Here is a 23,102-nt window from a genome sequence, read left to right on the forward strand (position 1 = left end):
AAAAACGCTAAAAAATAGAGGAACTTTGAACAATGAAACCAAAAGACAGGGTAGAACTATCAAAGGAAATCGTTGTGTACATTTATATTTGTATATGTTTATATTCCTCTAAATGTAACAAAGGTGCCCAGCTTAAAAGAATCCTTTAACAAAAGGAGGCTATTTTATGTGGGTGAATGTAGCATGTAATAATAATAAAGAAAATGCATCTTTTATGTTAAGACCACGTTGCAACCTATGCATATGTGATATACAAATTAATCAAAGGAAAAATAAAAAGGACAAATAAATCACAAATTTATTTTTTAATTAAACTTTATAAGTTTGGGGATCATTTTTTATTCACATGCAGTTGTAAGAATTAACACAAAGCCCTGGCCAGTGTGGCTTAATTAGTTGAGCAGCTGGTTGAGTGTTGTCTTATGCACCAAAAAGTGGCAGGTTGGATCCCCGGTTGGGGCATACGCAAGTACATGCCAGGAGGGGGCATGCGATGGATGTTTCTCTTTCTCCCTCTTCCTCTCCCTCTTCAAAAATCAATCAAAGCATTTTTATTTTAAAAAGGAATTAATATACAGAGGTCATGTATACTCTTTACCCAGTTTTCCTCAATGGAAACATCTTGCAACACTATAGTACAAAATCATAGCCAGCATATATTGATGGAATCGGCGTGGCTCAGTGGTAGAACCTCAACCTTTGAACTAGGAGGTCTCTGTTCAACTACTGGTAGGGACGAGCAGGAGGCAGCTGATAGATGATTCTCTCTCATCACTGATTTTTTCTCTCCCCTCTCACACTCACACCTTCCTTAACCTCTGGCAACCACTAATCTGTTCTCTATTTCTATAGTTCTGTCATTTCAAGGATGTTGGAATCACATAGGATGTTGTTAACTTTGGGGATTGGCCTTTTTTCATTCAGCACAGTGCTCTTAAGATTCACTTGCATTGTTGCATGTATCTATCGTTCATTTCTTTATATTGCTGAGGAATATTCCATGGTACTGGTCTACAGCTTGCTTTTTCATTCTTTGAAGGACACCTGGGTTATTTCCAGTTTATGTTTAGTACAAATAAAGCTACTATGAACATTAATGTTCAGATTTTTGTGTGAACATGTCTTCATAATTTGGGATAACTGCCTGGGAATGATGCAACTGTTGGATAGTATGGTAGTTGCATGCTTAGTTTTCCCCTCAAATAACCCATTATTTTACATAGGATATTAAATATCATACATTAATGAAATATTCTATTTACTTATTTATTAAGTTGTGAGGATTTAAATACGTTAAATATACCTTCTCAAATCTAGCTGGTAAAAGAGGTGGATAATAAATACTGACATAATTTTCAAACTAATTTTCACTAAGTACAATTACTAGTAAGTGAAAGTAAAGAAACACATGTCTCTGTTTATATACAATCTTATAAAAAAAGGAATGATCTAAAGATTAGTCCTATGATAGTTATCTTTCCTTTGGTATCAATATCATATGTCTTCTATTTATGAAAAATTCACAGGAGTGTAAGACTCAGATATAGCATATTCAGACAGAAAGAAAAACACATCTAAAGTATTAACAAAGGGAACTAAATAAAGCCTGCTTATTCAGCCTTTATTAAGAACAACTTGCAAATCTTAAATATTTGCACTAGTTTTCTCAGAAAATCCACAGTCTATTCTATTTTCAGCCTGTTTGTAGTTGAGAGTTATAGGTGACAATCTAGGAAGGCTTGGGGTTCAGCACAACTTCTGAGTTTAGTGCAATTTTGTCATCAGTACTAAAACAAATAATTCAAAGTCTGTTTCTTGTTGACAAAAAACATGACAAATACAAAAAGTAGTACATTATTATTTCATTTTTAAGTTTTTGTCATTCAAGACAAATTTGAATACCAAATCAGTTGTCACATTATTATATACTAGAGGCCCAGTGCAGAAATTCATGCACAGGTAGGGTCTCTAGGCCTGGCCAGTGATCAGGGCCTATCAGGATCTCTGCCTCCCACCTCCCCACCTCCCCACTTCCTCCTTTGCTCACTCCCTCGGTGCTGCTGCTGCCACCAACCATGTTCCGTGCCGCCCCCTGGTGGTCAGTGCACATCATAGTGAGCGATCCAACTCCTGGTCTCCCGGTCAAACTCCCGAGGGGACACTTTGCATATTAGCCTTTTATATATATAGATTTTGAAAATGTCCACCATGAAATCAATTGTTGTATGAATTCTTATAGAGCTGTTTTCCTTTAAAAAAATTAAAACCAGTGTACATAAATATTTGAACATAATATTAATATCTTTTCTTCATATACTTTCAGCACTTTGGGCTGTATTCATTTCCTGTATTGTTTTCTGTTTTATCACTATTACTGGGTCCTTTTACCTCTTATTTACTCAGCTGATGAAGATCAGTCACTCGGTTGTTGGTGAGTCCATTCCCAAGAGCCAGGTCCTGTCTCTAGATGTGGAACACGAATAGTGGGAGGACAGGGCTATGCATTAGGAAGTGGCACTATCATCTCATAGTAACAAAGCAGCAGCATTGGACTATATACATGCCCTTGCATCTTCTGAAAGAAAAAAATATATATCTTAAGGAAAAGCAGCAATATTGGGGGGGAAATGCATAGGAAAGGGAGACCTGCCCACGACGTCTTCATTTTTGTTGCTGGGGGATTTGTCCTAACACAGCTCTCAGGACCTTGGTGGGTTAATTTAGAAGAGTGAGCACTCCCACATATATACTGTGCATTATATACTGTGCATATATACTGTGCATTAACTGATCATTGATCTTCCATAGAAACCAATTCCATTTAGCAGCACTATGGCCTGTGACTCTGATTCTGGGTGTTCAAAGCAGACAAATGCAAGATGTCGGCTTTTCTCCTCTGTCTTTGCATGTGGTCACTTTGGTTAATGGCTCAGCCTATCAGAAGTAACAGCTCATAAAGAAATTCTTCCTGCACTGGGGCCTCTCACCTCTCCACCAGCACTGCCCTGTCCTCTTCAAGAACAGGGAACAAGATGTAGGAGGCACTGGGATTCTGCCCTACCTCCCTGTTTACTGTTCCACCCAGGACGGGGAGGGGCCATGAGTAGCTTTTTCAGAAACTGCCACGCTTATTTTCCAGGGTGGCTGGCTGTGCCACTCCACATTCCCGACGGTAATGAATGAGTAATAGAGTTTCTCGGTAAGTTGTGTGCACGTGTGTGTTGTGTGTGTATCTCTTTAAGAAATCGTGTGATGAATGAATTAAGAAGTTAGAATTATTGATCAGAGAGAAAATTAGCTGGTAGAAATGGACTTTCTTTTAATAATTTCAGGATAAACCATTCAGGGCAGATTGACACAGAAGGCTTTGTAGAAAGAGAGAGAACAATCAGAAAACAGAGACAATGGACTGTTTGAAGTTCTTTTAACAAACTAGTAGCCAAGAACAGGTGGGCACAGGAGCAGAGAGAATTAAAGCCCTGGGTCAAAGCTGCCCTGGGCATTGCCCTCCAATAGAACCACCATCTTCTGGGCATGAGGCAGTAATAACAGCAAAAATTATTCAGCACGTACTACCACCTTTGGCAGATGAGGGAAACTGTGGCACTGAGAGGTCACATTTCTTACTCATAGTCAGCCAGCTGGGAAGTGATTCAAACCTAGGCATTCTGTCTTTGGGGTCCATGCCATTAACCATCACTCGATACCATCCTGACTCTTCTTTTTTTTTTTTTTAATGTATTTTTTTGTATTAATTTCAGAGAGGAAGGGATAGAGAGAGGAGAAAAATTCCTGCCATGTGAGTTATCAGTAATTAGATGCAGGACCATACAGGAATTTAGTTATGTCCACATGGAGGAAAGTTCTAGAGTGGATTTTCATTACAATAAAAGAATAATGGGCCCTAACCGGTTTGGCTCAGTGGATAGAGCATCAGCCTGCGGACTCAAGAGTCCCAGGTTCAATTCCAGTGAAGGGCATGTGCCTTGGTTGTGGGCACATCCCCAGTGGGGGGTGTGCAGGAGGCAACTGATTGATGTTTCTCTCTCATCGATGTTTCTCTCTCATCGATGTTTCTGACTCTCCCTCTCCCTCTCTGTGAAAAATCAATAAAATATATTAAAAAAAAGAATAATGGGCTAAAGAGGAAGAATATAATGTGAATGTAAGAGTCAACTTAGGTCTTAGGGCTAGAAAATGTCTAGCTTCTTTGGCTCTGTTACTTCCCCTGGCCATTTGGACATTGCTCAGTAGCAATCATGTAATTCCACCTGGCCTGGGTTACCCAGCCTCTACCACTGCTTGAAAGAAAAGCCCAGCAATCAGAGTTGCCAGGCTAGGATAAAACAAATGCTCCCTCTCCTGGTGCCTAAGGGAGCAGAACCCTCTGGCCAGCTGCTGCCGACCCAGAAAGTAAACCAAAACAGGAAGTCAGGGGTGATTGGAGGAGCCACAGGCCTTGGAAAGAAGACAGCAGGTAGGATCCAGGGATGTCAGGCCTCACCTAGACAGACCTGTACGTAGTTACCTACCTTAGGCATTAAGCATGCTTTTTTACATCCTTGCCCATTGAAAATGAACAAGGTGAACAATTGGTGAATTACTGTGATGCTCTGATGAATGAAAACAGGGCTACCCGGCACACCTAACACACTCAACGTAACCACACATGATACTCTGTTCATAAACATTCCTAACTGCATAGGTTATAATGGGAAGTCATGCCCTAAGGCCTATGTGATAGATTAATCTTTACATTGAACAAGCCCTTTCCATTGTTTCTGTGGTTCTAGGAAAATAAGCTTAGAATGCCAGAATAATTCTTCTCTAGACCTCCAGAGATAACACCTGGTCCTGGGGCCAGACCACCCCATGCCTTTTTGTTATCATTGACCTGCATACCTCTATACAGTTACATGTATGTTAAGTGTTAACTACCCAGCACCCACCGATGTAAAAGAAGTATGCATCTCTCCATTTTTATTTTTCATTCAATCCTGGAGATTTCCCTGCTTTGCGGTCTCCCACCTCCTTATCTACCACCAATGGATTTCATAACCTTCCTTCCATATAGCCTTTTGATTTTAATATATAAACTAAACCACAAAACTGTTACTCCTTGGAGCATTTTCTCAATCCTTGGAGATTTTTGATTGCAGGTCTGGCCCTCAGTTTTGACTCAAACTCTTTGAACTTATCTTTACGTTTGCACATCCTCATATTGTTTGATAAAACAATAAATGTCCCACAGCTTGACACTTTCCTACTTTCAAACTATCTTTTCATTTTTCTCCTTCTGTAGTACTTGCGATTCCAGCTTCCTTGTTTTATCCTTTCAGATGCTTGTTTCTATAACTGCCAACACAAATGAACAAGGGGCTTTGATCCGCTCCTTTGGATTTATTCCTGTTGTCCTGAATATAAGGCAGTCATCCTTATTTTGCCAACATCTTTGAATCCAGCTGTCTTAATCCATGTGGGCTGCTATAAAGGAATACTAAAAAGTGGGCATCTTATAAACAATGGACATTTGTTTCTCACAGTTCTGGAGACTGGGAATTCCAAGATCAAGGTTCAGATTCAGTATCTGTTGAGGACCCGATTCCTAGTTCACATTGTGTTCTCACACAGAAGAAGGGGCAAAGGAGTTCCACACAGACTCTTTTATAAGGGCAGGAATCCCATTATTTTCTTTTTTCATTTTAAATATATTTTTGTATTGATTTCAGAGAGGAAGGGTGACGGGGAGAGAAATAGAAATATCAATGATGAGAGAAAATCATTGGTTAGCTGTCTCCTGCATGCCCCCTACTGGGGATCAAGCCTGCAACCCAGGCATGTGCCCTGCCTGACCAGGAATTGAACCGTGACCTCCTGGTTCATTGGTTAATAATGCTCAACCACTGAGCCGCCCCTGCCGGAAGGAGTCCCATTCTTGAGGGCTCCTCCCTCATGACATAAACATTTTGCCAAGGCCCCACTTCCTGATACAATCACACTAAGAATTGGGTTTGGACATATGAGTTTGGGGGATGGAGGGGCACACAAACATTCAGTCTGTAGCACCGACCAAAACAATTTTTAGAAGTTCCTTTCGGTGAATGCAGTGAACTTTGGGCAAAGTTGGATGGGAACTAAAGTTAATGATTTGCAAGCAAAGTCATCAAGAGAGTTGGTTACTGTTTTCCTTTTGAAGAACCGGGAGCATGCTGCCAGTTCAAAGGGACTTTTGCAGCTCCTCAACTTCTGAGAGCTGAAAGCAGAGGGTAGTTTGAACCACGTGAAATTACAGAGGCCATAGGTCAAAAACAGTTGGCTACTGGCAACTTCCTATGTCACAACCCTTTCCATTCAGTAGGGCATGACATTTCATAACTCTCAGATTTCCTCTTGGTTTTAGTTGCATTAGCTGTCCGAGCAGTTGAACGCCCATCCAAGTCTCACTTGCATGAGACCTGACACCAAAAGATAAAGTTCAGGCTGGTTCTGCCCAAGCAGATAGTTCCTTCCAAAAAGGCAGATTCAAACAATCTTTTGAAGACATATATGAAAGCCTCCACAGGGGACAGGGACAAAAACATTGTTTCTTACCACTATGCCCTTTTTGGAGATATAGTATCATCCTCTTCCTTCCTTCCTTCCTTCCTTTCCTTTTCTTCCTTCCTTCCTTCCCTCCTTCCTCCCTCCCTCCGTCCCTCCCTCCCTCTCTCTCTCCCTCCCTCTCTCTCTCTCTCTTCCTTTCTTTCTTTCTTTCTTTCTTTCTTTCTTTCTTTCTTTCTTTCTTTCTTTCTTTCTTTCTTTCTTTCTTTCTTTCTTTCTTTCTTTCTTTCTTTCTTTCTTTCTTTCTTTCTTTCTTTCTTTCTTTCTTTTCTTTTCTTTCCTTTTCTTTCTTCCTTTTTTAAAAAATACAACTATCAAGAGAGTAGTTTGAAAAGAGGAACCTGTTTTTCTTGCTTCTTATTCTGATGTGTCATCCTTGCTGCCACGAGGAAATGCTACTAGTGATTGTACATGCTATTTCCAACTCTTTACTTCTCAGCTCACTTAATGTCATTTCATTCCTGGGAGAGAGGCCAGACGAGGACGTCCTTCAGGCTGAGGCAGGGCTCGAAGCGGCTCCTCACTATCCTGAGTTCCTTGGTGTTTTTGTTGTATCTCCACCTCGTGGTTGATGGGCACCTGCCATGTCCTGCTTGGCAAGATCCAGGAGCTGATCTCAGGTACTCTGCCCCCATTTCATCCCCAGGACCCCAATTAGACTGGATTTGTTTACTCGAATAAGAGTTGTTCTGTGGGCCTAACAACTAAAGCACACGAAACAGTCGGGATCATTACATGACTAAATTGTCACCTGTTTGAGTTAATAATTGTCATCCCATCCTAATCTTACAGAGAACCTTCATGTATCTTTGACTCTCAGACTAACCTTGCGAAAGAGATAGAGCAGGTATGTTGTATTATTATTTTTCACATCAGAGTTACTTTAGTTACTGTTTTCTCTCTATTAAAGGGTGCAATTGTACTACATTTGAATTTTGTTTTTTATTGAAATTTGATATCAAATTTTATCAATAGTAGATGTTGGACAATCTTTGTAATGCTTTTTTATTGTATTCATTTAATGGCAATATTTTCCCCTCAAAAGAGGTTGCGTATAATATTCATAAGATTATAAAATAAGAACTCATGCACCACCCTTTATAAATGCTACATGAATATTACTTGTACTTTCAGAAATCTCTAGATCTTGGCCATGATCACTTCCTCCTTTCAAGCCTCTGTGGCAGTTTTTGCCCTGGTGATCCTGCATGTCAGTGCCCTGGATACATTTATAGCTGCTGTATATGAACATGCTGTCCTGCGGCCAAAGGCCACAGAAACACCTGTTTCTCAGGACGATGCCTTGCTCCTTATGAACAAGAACATAGATATTCTGGAGAAAGCGATAAAGCGGGCAGCTGAGCAGGTATTCTTTTCTTTCTACTAATCTTAATTCATGGTAGGGACATGAAATCTGGTGGAAGGTTGCAGTGTTGCATTGTCTGTGTTACACATGGAGAAAAAATTTTGATTGGACTTGTTTTGAATAGGGTGCTCAAATTATCGTGACTCCAGAAGATGCACTTTATGGATGGAAATTTACCAGGGAAACCATTTTCCCTTATCTGGAGGATATCCCAGACCCTCAGGTGGACTGGATTCCATGTCAAGACCCCCACAGGTATTGTCTCTATCCTAGTTGTTTGTGCAAAAGTACGGCAATTCTCTAAAATGTGCTTGTTCGCCCCAGCAAAATGATAAATCCTGAATTATCATGTACCTGGTGGCAGGTTATTGTTATATTTATCTTGGCATTTGTTAGATTTTAAAAAAATTGCACTTAGATACCATTGAACAATCACTTATGGTTTAATATCTTCATTCAATTTAGAGAAAATATGTAAACAGGACATTCCTAAGTAGGACTAGTGATGAAGGGGAGGAGGACCTCATGGATACAAGTAGTAAATTAATTTCTGAAGTGGACAGTGGGTTGTGTTTGGAAAATATTTCCACGTCCCTATTTAAAGGTACCATGTTGCAATTTTATTGGAATCTGCTTCTCAGGCAGAAAGACCTCACTGTGTGCTCTCTAGTGAATCGTAAGACTTATGCTATGAAACTTTGCATGTTCCTAGGCTCATAAAGGCAATTTTCCCGAGGAAAAAGTAATCTAGGAATGTTCTAATGCAACATATTTAATAGCCATGGATGTATATTTAATATATGAATCCTACTTCCTAATAGGACTTGGAGGTTATTGAGGTACAGAAATGTACACTTCAAACCTTTCAGTGAAAGGTCTCTCACTCTGTCACACTTATTCTTACCGTTCAGACCCTCTCACTTTGTTACCCTCTCATACTCTCTCATTCTTTTACCTCAAATGAAGTTTATTTAATATTCCTCTGCCATATTTTTGCTGGAGGATTATAGCTACCACATTTCTTTAGGCACTCCTGCTTATTCTGACATTTATATAAGGGCTATCAGGAAAGGACTCTAGAGCAGTGGTTGGCAAACTCATTAGTCAACAGAGCCGAATATCAACAGTACAACAATTGAAATTTCTTTTGAGAGCCAAATTTTTTAAACTTCTTCTAATGCCACTTTTTCAAATTAGACTCTCCCAGGCTGTGGTATTTTGTGGAAGAGCCACACTCAAGGGGCCAAAGAGCCGCATGTGGCTCGCGAGCCACGGTTTGCCGACCACTGCTCTAGAGAGATTAACAGCACAGAAAAAGAGAATATTGGGTTACATGACCTTGGACAATTCCCTCTTCCCATCCTTCCTGTCCTGAGCTGATTTCTCTATGGTGTTTGTAAGAAATTTTATTTCGTGTAAAAAAAGAGGCCAATAGCTGGACAGTCTTTCTGCATAGAAGTTTTGGGAATTGGGATGGCCCATTTGTTTTTAATCTCACAGTAGGATTGAGTTCTGGATTTCCTGTTAAAAACAACCTGTGATGCAAATGTATGGATGAGTCAAAGGTCACAGTAACTATGGGAACTAGTAAAGGTTGGGGGACAGGTTCTTCCATATGGTTAGTAAGTGCCTCTTTCATAGCCCTACAGTAGAAGAAAAACATTTTGACAGAAAATATAGTCAAATTTAAATAATTCATCTTTTCATTCATTCAACCATTGTTTAAAAATAGTTTTTATTGATTTCAGAGAGGAAGGGAGAGGGAGAGAGAGATGGAAACATCAATGATGCTTTTATTATTATAGATAATTGGCAAATTTAAGGTGTATAATGTGTTAAATTGATACATTTATATATTGCAGTATGATTACCACCATAGCTCCAGTTAATCCCTCTGTCATGCCATATAACTATCATTTCTTGTTGTGGTGAGGACAATTAAAATCTAGTCTCTAAGTAACTTTGAAGTCTACGATACAGTATTGTTTACTATAATATTTATGCTGTACATTAGACCTTCAAGACTTATTTACCTACTAGTTGAAAGTGTGTACCCTTAAACCATGTATTCTCAATTCCCCTACCTTCTGGCCCCTGGTAACCACTATTCTACTCTGTTTCTGTGAGTTCAGTCTTTTTAGCTTCCACAAATAAGTGATGTCATACAGTATTTGTCTTTCTCTGTCTGACTTATTGAAATGTCTTCATTAAAATTTGGTTTAGATTTGGTCACACACCAGTACAAGCAAGACTCAGCTGCCTGGCCAAGAACAACTCTATCTATGTTTTGGCAAATATTGGGGACAAAAAGCCATGTAATTCTCATGACTCCACATGTCCTCCTAATGGCTATTATCAATACAATACCAATGTGGTATATGATGCAAAGGGACAGTTGGTGGCACGTTACCACAAGGTAAGAGAGGGTGGGTATGTGAAATGATGGCTGTTATGAGTGATGAATGCTGTGTTGAGCATTTTGAGCTTTATTCCCTATACATGATGTTATTAGAGATTTGTTGTTAAGGCGAACACTAAAGAAAATCACATTTTAGAAAAAACTAATCTGGGAAAAAAATGTAGGTAAAGAGCTATTAGAAAGATGTTGCAATAGTCCATGATTGAGATAAATCATTCCATATATAAAAACATAATTTTAATATTAATTCAAAGGATACCAAGGTGACTTAGTCTGGATACCATTTAATACTGAAATGATATAAAGATGTTTCCAAATTGTATGGATGAGTTTTACAGAAGTTAATTGCCCTGTTTTCTATCAAATCACAATCTTTCCCTTTATTTTTCATACCAGTTAATTGAACTACCCTCTTATGAATTTAAGGTTAGATCAGAAAATTTTTACTTTAAACTCTGAATTAAAAGAGCAAGATAACCGTTAGCCATAATTTTATACCAAATGGGGCAGGGAGATAGCCAGCCTTTTAAGTGGATATGTGATATGCATGTCAGTGTGTATGTCCTCTTCCACACCTACCCATACTTTCTAAGCATCTTAAATTGTATCTTTTAACAATTTCTCCACTCAGAATCTTTTGAGTAGAGAAATAATCCGCTGGAAGTCCCAGTTGAAATGTAAATATTAGTTAAGAGGAGTGATATTAACCCAATTGTTTTTCAATGCATTTGATCACATAATGCTACAGAAAAAAATTTGTATATTTATTTTTGTATTTCTAAATAAAACACAGTCCTACTGGTTTGGCTCAGTGGATAGAGCATTGGCCCGCAGACCAAAGGGTCCCAGGTTCGATTCTGGTCAAGGGCATGTACCTCGATTGCAGGCTCCTCCCTGGCCCAGGCCCTGGTGGGGGCTCCTCCAGGAGGCAACCAATTGATGTGTTTCTCTCACATCGATATTTCACTCTGTCTTTCCCACTCTCTTCCATAATCCCTAAAAATCAACGGAAAAATGTCCTTGGGTGAGGATTAAAAAACAAACAAACAAACAAATAAATAAAACAATCACATAACTTTCAAACAGCTTCCTTACAGTTTCCTTCATGATTTTGTAGGTTTTGACAACTTCTTTTCATTTATAATTTCAGCAATTTTAAAAACTGTGAAATTATTTTGGATGGGACACTGTAAAGAGGGAGGTAGCATTCCTCATCCACTTAACATGTTTATTGTGCATCTATTGTGTTTCTAGGGGTCAGGGATTTGATAACAGCATTCTTATTTGAATCCCTGACACCTAGAAACATTACAAAAGCTTCTTCAGCTTTTAAGAAAGTCCTAACCTAGAATTTATGGGAAGTTATTTGTCTTCTAATTTGGGCAGTCTGGGTGGGGGAGCAGGGGAAGAGAGATATTGTATTCCTTTTCCTTGGACTTTTACTTCCAATAACCAGTCTCATTCACTGCCTGTAGACTCTCTGTTGTTGACCATAACCAAATCTACTAGCAGTACTAACTTTGGAGGTGTTTTTTTTATTTTTTATTTTTTTATAAGTCATCTCTTCGGTAAAGAAGCTTTTCCTGGTTTTGTCTTATGCATTTGTTACAGTACCACCTCTACTCTGAGCCTCAGTTTGATGTCCCTGAAAAGCCGGAGCTGGTGACTTTCGACACCGCCTTTGGAAGGTTTGGCATGTTCACGTGCTTCGATATACTCTTCCACGATCCCGCTGTGACCCTGGTGAAAGACTTCCATGTGGACACCATTCTGTTTCCCACAGCGTGGATGAATGTTTTGCCCCTACTGACAGCTATTGAATTCCACTCAGCTTGGGCTATGGGCATGAGAGTTAATCTTCTTGCGGCAAATATACACCATGTGCAACAAAACATGACAGGTAATTTATGACCAGATGAGGTTTGCAGATAGTACTTCTAAATGCAGAGAGGCTAATGCCTTAGATGTGAGCTGTCATAACTTTTTGCTTCTTTATCAGGACTAACCACTATATTTTTCAACTATTCCCACACACACTCAAAGCCTAGTAACTGATTTTTTAAAAATATATTTTTGGGAGAGATCATCCAAAGGACTTGTATGCATGCATATAATCCTAACCAATGGACACAGACACCAGGGGTGTGAGGGCATAAGTAGAGGGGGGGGGGTAATGGGGGGATAAGGACACATATGTAATACCTTAATCAATAAAGAAAAAATATTTTTTTTAAATTTATTTCAGAGAGGAAGGGAGAGAGAGATATAGAAACATCAATGATGAGAGAGAATCACTGATTGGCTGCCTCCTGAATACCCCCACACCCCCAACTGGGAATCAAGCCTACAACCCAGGCATGTGCCCTTGACTAGAATCGAACACGGGACCCTTCAGTCCACAGGCTGATGCTCTATCCACTAAGCCAAACAGGCTAGGGCCCTAGTGACTGATTTGAGCAGCTATGGTTGCATTAAGACCTTTCTGTGCATTATTTCATTTATCCTCACAACAACTCTGAGAGATGAGTACTACCATCCATTTTTACAGATTGGAAACCTGAGGCACAGAGCATGCGAGTAACTTGCCAAAGGCTACCAGCTAGTAAGTGGCATAGCACGGACATAAACATGCTTTGCTCAAACATTGGCAAAGAACAGAAGGAATGTATTAATTGATATGTTGTTTGGAACAATTTACCTTCAAAGTAAAAAGTAGCTTAAAACAACAAACATTTATTATCTCACTTTTTCCATCTGTCACTACTTGGGACTAGCTTGGCGGGTGATCCTGGCTCAGACTGTCTCCTCGGGTTCCGTCAAGCCCTTAGCTGGGCGAGTTGTCCTCTGAAGCCTTGACTGGGGCTGGCAGGCCTGTTTCCCGGAGGGCTGCCTCACATGGCTGTACAGGCAGGACCCCTTAGCTCCTCAGGGGCTATGGGCAGGAGACCTTCATTTCTTGCCACTTGGGCCTCTCCATAGGCTGTGTGATGTATCCTTATGACATGGCAGCTGACTTTCTTTAGATAGATGATAGATAGATAGATAGATAGATAGATAGATAGATAGATAGATGATAGAGAGACAGATAGAGAGAGAGATAGAGCGAGAGAGAGCGAGAGAGAGCGAGAGCGAGAGCTGCACTGCTTTTTTTAATTAATCACACACCATCACTTCTACTGTGTTCCATTCATTAGAAGTGAGTTGCAAAGTCCAGCCTGCACTCAAAGGGAAAGGAATTAGACCTACCCATTGGAGAGAAGAGTGTTGAAAAACTTGGGAGCGATAGTGGAGAACAGGAGAGAATTTTATATTACTGCTCCCTGCCTTTCATGTACTCCCCAATACAAAGATTTTTTTATATTTGTTTCAATTTTCCATAATGCTCATAAACATTCCTGTTATAGTCAAAGTTTATTTGACACCAGCCATCGAACGTCTATGATGCTCCTTCAAGAGAGAGCAGGAGAAGCGCTTGGGTGTTCCCTGTAACTAGAAGCCTGTGTGCTGTCTCGTTGGGACCAACGTGGTGACGTGACCAGGTGCTCAGTTCTGATGGGGAAGCTGGCAGTGTGGGTTTTGTGTTAAGAAGACTCCTTTTCCATTCGCAGGCAGTGGTATTTATGCACCGGATTCGCCCAGAGTATACCATTATGATATGGAAACAGACTTGGGAAAGCTCCTTCTTTCAGAAGTGGATTCGCATCCTCGAACCTCTCCTGCCTACCCCACAGCCGTGGACTGGAGTGCCTATGCCACAACCATCAAACCATTCCCAGTCCAGAAAAATACTTTCAGTGGGTTTATTTCCCGAGATGCCTTCAACTTCACAGAACTTTTTGAAAATGCAGGCAGTCTTACAGTCTGTCACAAAGATCTCTGCTGTCATTTAAGCTACAGAATGTTAAGAAAAGAAGAGAATGAAGTGTATGTTCTAGGGGCTTTCACAGGACTTCACGGCCGAAGGAGAAGAGAGTACTGGCAGGTAATCTCAGCTCAGGGGAAAGGGAGTGCTTAGGTATCAGTAAGTTATAGGGTTAACTTTCCATGTTTGCCCCAGGGAGCCAAGTGCTTTTTCTCTGCATGACTCCACGCATTGCCAATACAATATCACACACACACACACACACACACACACACACACACACACACACGGAGTAATAATGATATTTGCAATAGGAGGTAACTATAATCGGATTGCTTGCTTTGAGCACGTTTAAGAGAATATTTATTAACCTGACCATGATGATTTTCTATTTAACTAATGAACTAGTTTACATATTATAGTGAACCCCAATAAGGCTTTCTTACGTAGCTTTGCCAATGTATCTGAATATAAAGTTTTGTTTTAACTTTTAAAGTCAACACTGAGTAGGGATACCACTTTGATCTTAGTCTCTCTTGTCGTCAGGTATTTTGTTCATTTTATTTCCTTCCAATGACAAATATTTAAAATTCAAACTTTCGTATAGTGTTGCCTATGCATTTATATCTTCTTCTTATACTCTGTGTCCCACTGCCCTCTCTTATACAAAGGATATGGGAGAAAAGGGATGGTCAAAATTTTAATCATAATATTAGCTTCAGTACTACTGTTGCAGAGAGACCTCTACTCTCTTGGGCCAACTAATAACCTGATGCGCCAAACTAATGGTTTAGGTCTAATTCTAAGCTGACTTCTTTCTTTCAACCCATTTGTTACCCTGGAGGTGGGCTTGGTTCTCAAATCATTGACCATTTCCAACAAAGCTGTTAATGATAAGGGACATGATCCAAATCCCTTTATCAAATGAGGAAATAGTTACTTTGCTATAGTTATAAACTGAGTCAACCATTCTAGTACAAGTAACTTAGATATAAGGCATTGCATTTTATCTACATCTGTTCTTCATAGGTATGCACCATGCTGAAATGCAAAACGACTAATTTGACAACTTGTGGACAACCGGTAGAAACAGCTTTGACAAGATTTGACATATTCTCCCTAAGTGGTACATTCGGAACAGAGTATGTTTTTCCTGAAGTGCTACTTACTAAAGTTCACCTGTCACCTGGAAAATTTGAGGTAGGAGGACTTTAAGAGTATTTTTATTTTATCTGTTCTCTGAAGCCAAGCAAAACAGGTTATGGCAACTGTATCACTTAAATTGTACTGTGCAGCCAACTTCCCCATACCTTTAGACAATAACTATTTTTTAGCTGGTACTTTGTGGTTGACACTGTGAACTGAGTGTAGCTAGGCTGTTCTGGTTTGGAACAGCCTTAGCTGATCTTGGCTGGGCTCATTCATGCATCTGTCGCGAGCTGGTGATTGGGCTGGTTTGTGATGGCCTTGTCTTAGACAGCTGGAATGATTGGGGCCACTCTCTCCCTGTGTTCTCTCCTCTTCCAGCAAGCTTGGACTTGAAGGAGTCCAAGAGCATCAAGAGGGAAAGCCACATGGGCAAGTTTTTCTCAAGTCTCTGCTTATACCATGTTTGTGAATGTCTCATTAACCAAAGCAAGTCACATGCCCAAAGTAGTTTCAAAGGTTACAGAAATAAATGATACAGATCGGTCAATGGATAGAGCTGTCAAATCACATTGCAAAAGGGCATGAATAAAGGAGGAGGAAATATTTGGGCCATTTTTACATTTACAGCAAGTAATTCTAAAGTGATGACACTTTGTTGGAATAACATGATAAGATACCTAGAACCTGTGTGCTCAAGGCCCCATTCATTGAAAAATATTTGTTTACAGATTCTCAGTATTCTTTAGTAGCATGTGGAAACAGATGGAAAATCAGATATTTATTTTACAAATTATAGTGGCTATAACCAAATTAATTTATAAATTAAGCTGGTCTCAAATTAGAATTAAGACTGCAGGTTTTTATCTGCTAGTCCACACACACTCAATCAGTTTGAACCTTAATGTCTTTTCTGAATTGTGGCAAACAGAGGCAGGATTGCAGTAAGTAGGGTGCATTTTTATAAGAAAAATAGGATCGACATTAATTCGCCAAAGGCATTAAGCAAGAAAGTCTTTAAAATTGCAGATTGCTGATGGTCATGCCCGCCTGTATTTTCAGATTGGAATATGTCATATTTATAAAAATATTTAATTCTGCCCTAGCTGGTTTGGCTCAGTGGATAGAGTGTCGGCCTGCAGACTGAAGGGTCCCGGGTTCGATTCCAGTCAAGGACACATGCCCAGGTTGCGGGCTCGATCCCCAGTGGGGGACGTTCAAGAGGCAGCCAATCAATGATTCCCTGTCATCACTGATGTTTCTGTCTCTCTCTCTCCCTCTCCCTTCCTCTCTGAAATCAATCAAAATGTATTAAAAAATTAAAAAATATATTTAATTCTGTGAAACCAACTGTTTAACATGTAGTACAGCCTTAAAGCTGAGAAACCCAGAGGATGGGAATCCTTGGCTGCCATACCTAACCTGGTTAGGTAGAATTTCATGAGCAAATTGAAGCTGGAATCAAAGCTTAAATGCCAAGTACAGAAAATCATAATCAGATATGAAGTGAGGGCTCTGGAACAATAATCTAGTAGTTCAAAGGTGGCCAGGCTGGCACAAATAAGTATAGATGAATTGAAAATATGTGAGGCCACTTCAAGTAAGTGAGAGAAAGGACAGCAGGGTTCATACAGATCAAAGGTCAGGTAGTATTGGTGCCCTGTATTCTCATAATCCCTGCCATGTAAACTGAACATGGGTAGTACTTTGATATTATTTCCCTCCCCCCCTTGTCATGTACTCATAGAAATGTATCTGTCTCATTGAGAAATTATCCTAGAGTGAGACTGAGCACTTATGTCACAAAAGCTTCTCATTTATGGAGAAAGACAAAAAACTTATAGAGTTTTCCAGACCAGATGAAAAGTCCAGAGCGAGAGCCCTGGCCAGTGGTCCAATTGGTTGGAGCATCTGGATTTGATACCCAGGTTGTGAGTTTGATCCCAGCCAGAGCATGTGTGGGAGGCAAACAATCGATGTTTCTCTCTCACAACCCCTCCCTCCCTCCCTCTCCCTTCCTATCTCTAAAAATCATTTTTAAAAGAAATCCTGAGCCAGAACTGCCATTTTACTCTCACTCTGAACCACATTGGTCTTTGAAGAAGTTGGATGGTGGTAGTTGATGAGGAGTTGGAGAGCATGAAGAAACTAGGACATAGTTATTTCCTTTGTTTGTTTTACCTTTTTTTAAAAAAAATCCCGAATTGTTTTAGGTAGCTGGGAACAACAATTAGAGAATGATACAAAAGAGCAAATAGTTAAATGCTTAACAGTATAGTATTTGTAGGTCTCAACTCAACAATTTTCTTAGAACTTGTCATGCTGTCTCCCATGCCTGGGCACTGGCCGGAAGGAAGGAAGGAAGGAAGGAAGGAAGGAAGGAAGGAAGGAAGGAAAGAAGGAAGGAAGGAAGGAAGGAAGGAAGGAAGGAAGGAAGGAAGGAAGGAAGAGAGGGAAGGAGGGAGGGAAGGAGGTAGGAGGGAGGGAGGGAGGAAGGAAGGGAGGAAGGAAGGAAGGAAGGAAGGAAGGAAGGAAGGAAGGAAGGAAGGAAGGAAGGAAGGAAGGAAGGAAGGAGTTGCACCTATCCTTTAAGTTGGGTACTTTATGGTACATTAATCATTTGGATCATGTCTCATCTTCTCCAGCTTATTTGTTGAAAGAAGAAATAATATATAGTTTACATAAAAAAGATATAAAAGATGCACTTGCCAGCTGGTAGGCAGGGTTTTGGTGTAACAATGCTTGGAGGAAGCTCCATAGCCAGAGTATTGGACTTCATTTCTCAAGTATAGATTCCCTGTGACATTACTTTCCCTGAAGTTCATCATATTCTAATGAGCAGACACTAACCAAACTCACAAGATGACAACAGAGAGGACCCATTTATTACTTTTAAAAATAGATTCACTTACCTGGAGAAAAATAACTTTTGCCTCAAGAAGGCTATCCGTTGGCAAGCCCTCTCAAACACTGAAGCTATGGATCAGAAGTTTTTTGTGTGTGGTGTTTTTGTTTGTTTGCTTGTTTGTTTTGTTTTGTTTTGTGAGCACAGGATTAAAACAAAAGGGATTGGGTACTCATGAAACAGATTATCATAAAGCTATGAAAGCCTAAGATAATGTGCTTCTCCTCTCTAAGGCTGGTTATCTAAGACCACATTGAATCTGGGTGCTTACTTTCTTCAAAAAGAGCCAAATAAACCAAAACCAAATCTTGATTTTTTTTAAAAAATTATTTTCCTAGAGACCTTTCAAGTCATGGCCTTTCTGTTAACATTGTTTTTACAGTGATAAGAAGATAGGTTTTATACACACACACACACACACACACACACACACACACACACATGGATTTCAGAGAGTAAGAGAGAGGGAGAGAGAGAGAGAAGCATCAATGATGAGAGAGAATTGTTGATCAGCTTCCTCCTGCACACCCCACACTGGGGATTGATCCCACAACCCAGACATATGCCCTGACTGGGAATCAAACTGTGACCTTCTGGTTCATAAGTTGACGCTCAACCACTGAGCCATGCTGGCCAGGCAGAAGACACGTTTTTTTTATATGAGTCACGCCAGCCATGTCTGCTGGAGTATTACCGTTTCCTGATGAACTCTCCTCAGAAAATATTTACACATTATCTTACAGGATCACTTCTGCAGGGATTTCAACACATTTGCTGTGTGTCTTTCCCCACCCCTAGTTTTATGCTAAAAACATGAAGTGTCATTGACATAACCACAAATGTGGGAAATATCTTGCTGTAATGTTTTAGGCAACTTTGGTATATTATCAGAAATTTGATCTCTGCAACTGACTAGTTACTAGTATATAACCTTATGCAAGTCAGTTAAATTTAACCTCTGAATTTCCTATCCATTAAAGGCATAGAATATCTTTCTCACTGATTTGGTGAAGTTCAAATGTGATAATTCATGTGAAATCATTTAGTGAACAGTGAAGCATTATACAAATATTAGGATGTATTTTTAAGTCCTTAGTACTAAAGGTTTATCTGGTTAACCAAGTTCATTAACCACTCGGAGGAAAAGCTTGCCAGAAATAGGCCACAGGATTGGAAGAGTAGATCAATGTGCCAATGGGCTGGAGGCCAGGACCCTTTTCAGATGCAGTAAATCAGAATCTCGTGAAGGTGGGACCTGTACTTTTTCAGGTTCCCACAGGTGATTTTGATGGGTAAGAACTACCATTTTAAGGGACTAATCAAATATATTTAGTATACAGTGCCTAAGTGGCTAGTGAATTGTGTAGCATATTTTAGGAAAAATGTCTAATAAGAAACCAGTAGAAAAGCTAGAACTACTTAATCAAAATAGGACTATTTAAAAAATATCATTCTGCTTGTAATGCATATTTTAATGAAGCTGACTATCCTTTTCCCACTGTTTCTTTAGGTACTAAAAGACGGGCGTTTGGTAAACAAGAATGGATCATCTGAACCTATTCTAACAGTGTCACTCTTTGGGAGATGGTACACTAAGGACTCACCTTCCATCTCCGGAGGGATCAGCAATTTAGAAACAACTAACCTGCTAATAGCCACTTTTTTAATGATCATAGTTTTGCAAATATTATGATGGTATAGGACATCACTTTATCACATTTATTTTTGCAGCATATATTTTGCTAAATATGTTTATCAGCTTTCCAAGTTTACTAAGAAAACTCATTAGTCAACAGAGCCAAATATCAACAGTATAATGATTGAAATTTCTTTTGAGAGCCAAATTTTTTAAACTTAAACTTCTTCTAATGCCACTTCTTCAAAATAGACTCGCCCAGGCCATGGTATTTTGTGGAAGAGCCACACTCAAGGGGCCAAAGAGCCTCATGTGGCTCGTGAGTCGCAGTTTGCCGACCACGGGTATAGATAAATAATTTCCAAATATGTATACTTCTCATCTTGAATTATTTTTAAGTATTATGGTAATTTTGCCCCCTGGTACTTAGGTCAGATAAATGAGGATCAGATCATAGCTCTAACCTTATTTGCTGTGACCTTGTGTGTGCTAGTGTGCATGAGGGGCAGAGTGAGAGCTTCAGGGTCATTGTAAGCATAGTTGTGGCCTTTGAAGACTGAGTCTTGTGACTGAATTCCATTTAGCATTAAAGACAATTTAAATTCACCTACTTTTCTGTGCTAATGATTAGGGGGAAATTTGCTTCCCAATCAGATGGTAATGTTGAAGTTTATCTTCACAATGAAAGTTGTTTTGAGATATCCTAGAAGCAATGACAGCAAGTCCAGGTTCATATCAAAGGAGACCTGACTCAGGGCATTCATAGCCTTGAACTATCTCACCTGAAGGTTGTGGTATAATTTAACAGGCCCCAAATCCCATAAGACAAAGGTCATGACTGTGAATAGTAACACTGTTTTCAACATCAGTTAGTCTGCTTAAAAAAATTATATATATTCCAAATACAGTGTATTTGTTATGGATCATTTAATACAAGTATTCTTAAAATTAAGGAAATAAATTTTCAGGATTTTTAAGATTTCATATCTCCAAAATTATTTTAAGTCTAATACTTTCACATTAAAATATCACAATTGAGGCTTTATGTTTTGTTTTTATATGTTGTATACTATATACTCTTTATAGGTTAAACTTGAATCTTCTATTAAAATGCAGTAGGCAATGAACCTATAAAACAGTGGGTGGCAGTTGCCCCATAGAAGACAATGTCAAGTGGAAGAAAAAGAGAGGAGGCAAGCCACGCTGGGCTCAAAGAGAGAGCCTGCCTGGGGCTTAGAAATTGCAAAGCCCTATGGAGTTTCCTTATGAAACAGCACTTATTAAAAAACAAATGCATATTCAAAAGCATTATTTAAATTATTATGACAATGTTTCCCATACACAGATATGTCTAAAGGATTGCCTATCAGTCACCTATATACCCACTGCTCAGTTATGCAATAACAGGTCATGAATAGAGTGGCATCTTTTGTATCGTCCACTGATCACATTCTCCTCCTTTCCCTGTTTTCTTCCACCAGAGGAAATCAACATCCTAATAATTTTCTAGATCATTCCCAGGACGTCTTGGTAGTTTATTACATATGTACATAGCCCTACTTATTACTGTTTTGCTTTTTTTGTGTGTATATATGGTATCAAATTGTACATAACATTCTGCATAGTTCTTATTTTTATATTCGACATTGCAAGCTTAATCCATGTAAAGAAGCATTGCTCTATTTCATGCATTTTCACTGCTATATGATATACAATTATATGAATGTATCAGTTATTAAGCTATTAAGAAGCCAACCCACCCTTCTATATTCTTTGTGATTCTGGGGCTGGATCTAGGCAAACATACTTCTCCTTTCCCAGATGACTCCCTGTTAGGTTCTCCAATAGAGGAATATGTAAGGTTGGAAGAAGAGAGAAGAGGCTTACTCCTTTCTGTCTGCTCACCTATCAGTGTTGTCTCCTCAACTGTTATTGTACCTGATAGCACTAGTTTGTTCCAGTAGCACTTGGTTCTAGTTTTCTGTTTTTCCCATACTCTCAGGCCCAAAGTCATTGCCCTCCTTCAAACATACCAGCACCAGCAAGCGCCTCCTCGAGAGATTTGAGTCCCAGCTACATGGGGCCCCTTCTGAGGACGTGGTTCATCAGCACCAGCTGGAGAGGGCCCTCTCCTCAGGGTGCTGAGCCTTAGCTCCCCAGGGTCCTCTGGAAAGCTAGCTCCTAACACCCTCCTCTTCCTTTTGTTTACAAATAACAGAAATGGTAGCTGCTTTCTGGTGTTGCTGTGTTATCCCAGTGTTCCCAGCGTTCCTTTTTTTGTGTGTGTGTCCGTAATTCATCAAATACCTGTGTAACCAAAACCCAATATTAAATTCTCTTAAAATAACCAGTGTGGATTCTATTTTTCTGGTTGCACATTGCCTGATACAATGGATAAAACAATATTTATCTGTCCTTTTATTGATGAATATGGTGAATATGGCCCAGCCTGTTGCACTGAAATCATCTTGAGTGAACCTGATGATGTCATTAATAAACAAAAGGTGGAAGCGTTGTTGAATAGTGACGGTCCCGGTCCCAGACACGTTGTCATGACCTCTCAGCCAGTCATCAGTAAAAAAGCAGCAGTCCCATTGTCTGGCTTTCTCTGACCTGCCACGTTCTTCACTCCCTGAGGGCAGCTGAAATCATCATCTTTGGATGCACCTCTGTGAGAACATAGGCTTTGTGGCCACTTATATCCTCGATCTCAAGGGTTCATGTTAGAAGTAACAGGGGCTGGATCATAGTGAGTCTTATAGGCATTGCAAGAACTTGGCTTTTTATTCTCAGTGAAGTAGGATGCCATTGGAAAGTTTTGAGCAGTGACACAATTAATTTTACATTTTAATAGGATCACTCTGACTGCTGTTGAGCAAAAGTAGAAGTAGTGATTCAAAAACCAAGCAAGAAGGTGTTGAAATAATCCAGGCCACAAAGAGTTGCAGGCAAAAGATCACCTGACTTAACTGTATATAGAGTGAAAGGCAAAGATATAAGTAAGGATACTACCAAGGGCTTTCACATAAAAAGCTGGAAGAGTAAATAAGTCATTAACTTAGATCTGAAAGACTGCAGGAGTGTTGGGAGGAGAAGGTCAAAAGTTCAGTTTTGTTTATATTGATTTGATCTGCCTTTATATATCCAAGTGGGGATTTTGAACAGACT

At 39.6% G+C, this 23,102-nt stretch overlaps 1 protein-coding gene and 1 pseudogene across 1 annotated transcript; one reads left to right on the forward strand and one right to left on the reverse strand.

Annotated features, from left to right (window-relative positions):
- Positions 1-2,319: 2,319 nt before the first annotated feature.
- LOC129150644 (splicing regulator RBM11-like) lies at positions 2,320-3,697 on the reverse strand (annotated as a pseudogene).
- A 3,302-nt stretch (positions 3,698-6,999) lies between these two features.
- Positions 7,000-22,351, forward strand: VNN2 (vanin 2). The gene is made up of 9 exons (XM_008162369.3): positions 7,000-7,220; positions 7,393-7,447; positions 7,735-7,966; positions 8,091-8,221; positions 10,190-10,382; positions 11,997-12,285; positions 13,994-14,367; positions 15,277-15,447; positions 19,809-22,351. Exons 3-9 carry the CDS (start codon positions 7,754-7,756, stop codon positions 19,989-19,991), a joined length of 1,554 nt encoding a protein of 517 aa, XP_008160591.2. The 5' UTR covers positions 7,000-7,220; positions 7,393-7,447; positions 7,735-7,753; the 3' UTR covers positions 19,992-22,351.
- Positions 22,352-23,102: the final 751 nt, after the last annotated feature.

The sequence above is a fragment of the Eptesicus fuscus genome, chromosome 10 (assembly GCF_027574615.1).
Source record: "Eptesicus fuscus isolate TK198812 chromosome 10, DD_ASM_mEF_20220401, whole genome shotgun sequence".
Classification (NCBI taxonomy): Eukaryota; Metazoa; Chordata; class Mammalia; order Chiroptera; family Vespertilionidae; genus Eptesicus; species Eptesicus fuscus.

Excerpts from the sequence above, each read along its gene's own strand:
- VNN2 (XM_008162369.3), top strand. The coding sequence starts at position 7,754 with ATGATCACTTCCTCCTTTCAAGCCTCTGTGGCAGTTTTTGCCCTGGTG. Across the intron at positions 10,383-11,996 it reads TGGTGGCACGTTACCACAAG|TACCACCTCTACTCTGAGCC; the intron begins GTAAGAGAGGGT and ends CATTTGTTACAG. Across the intron at positions 12,286-13,993 it reads TGTGCAACAAAACATGACAG|GCAGTGGTATTTATGCACCG; the intron begins GTAATTTATGAC and ends TTCCATTCGCAG.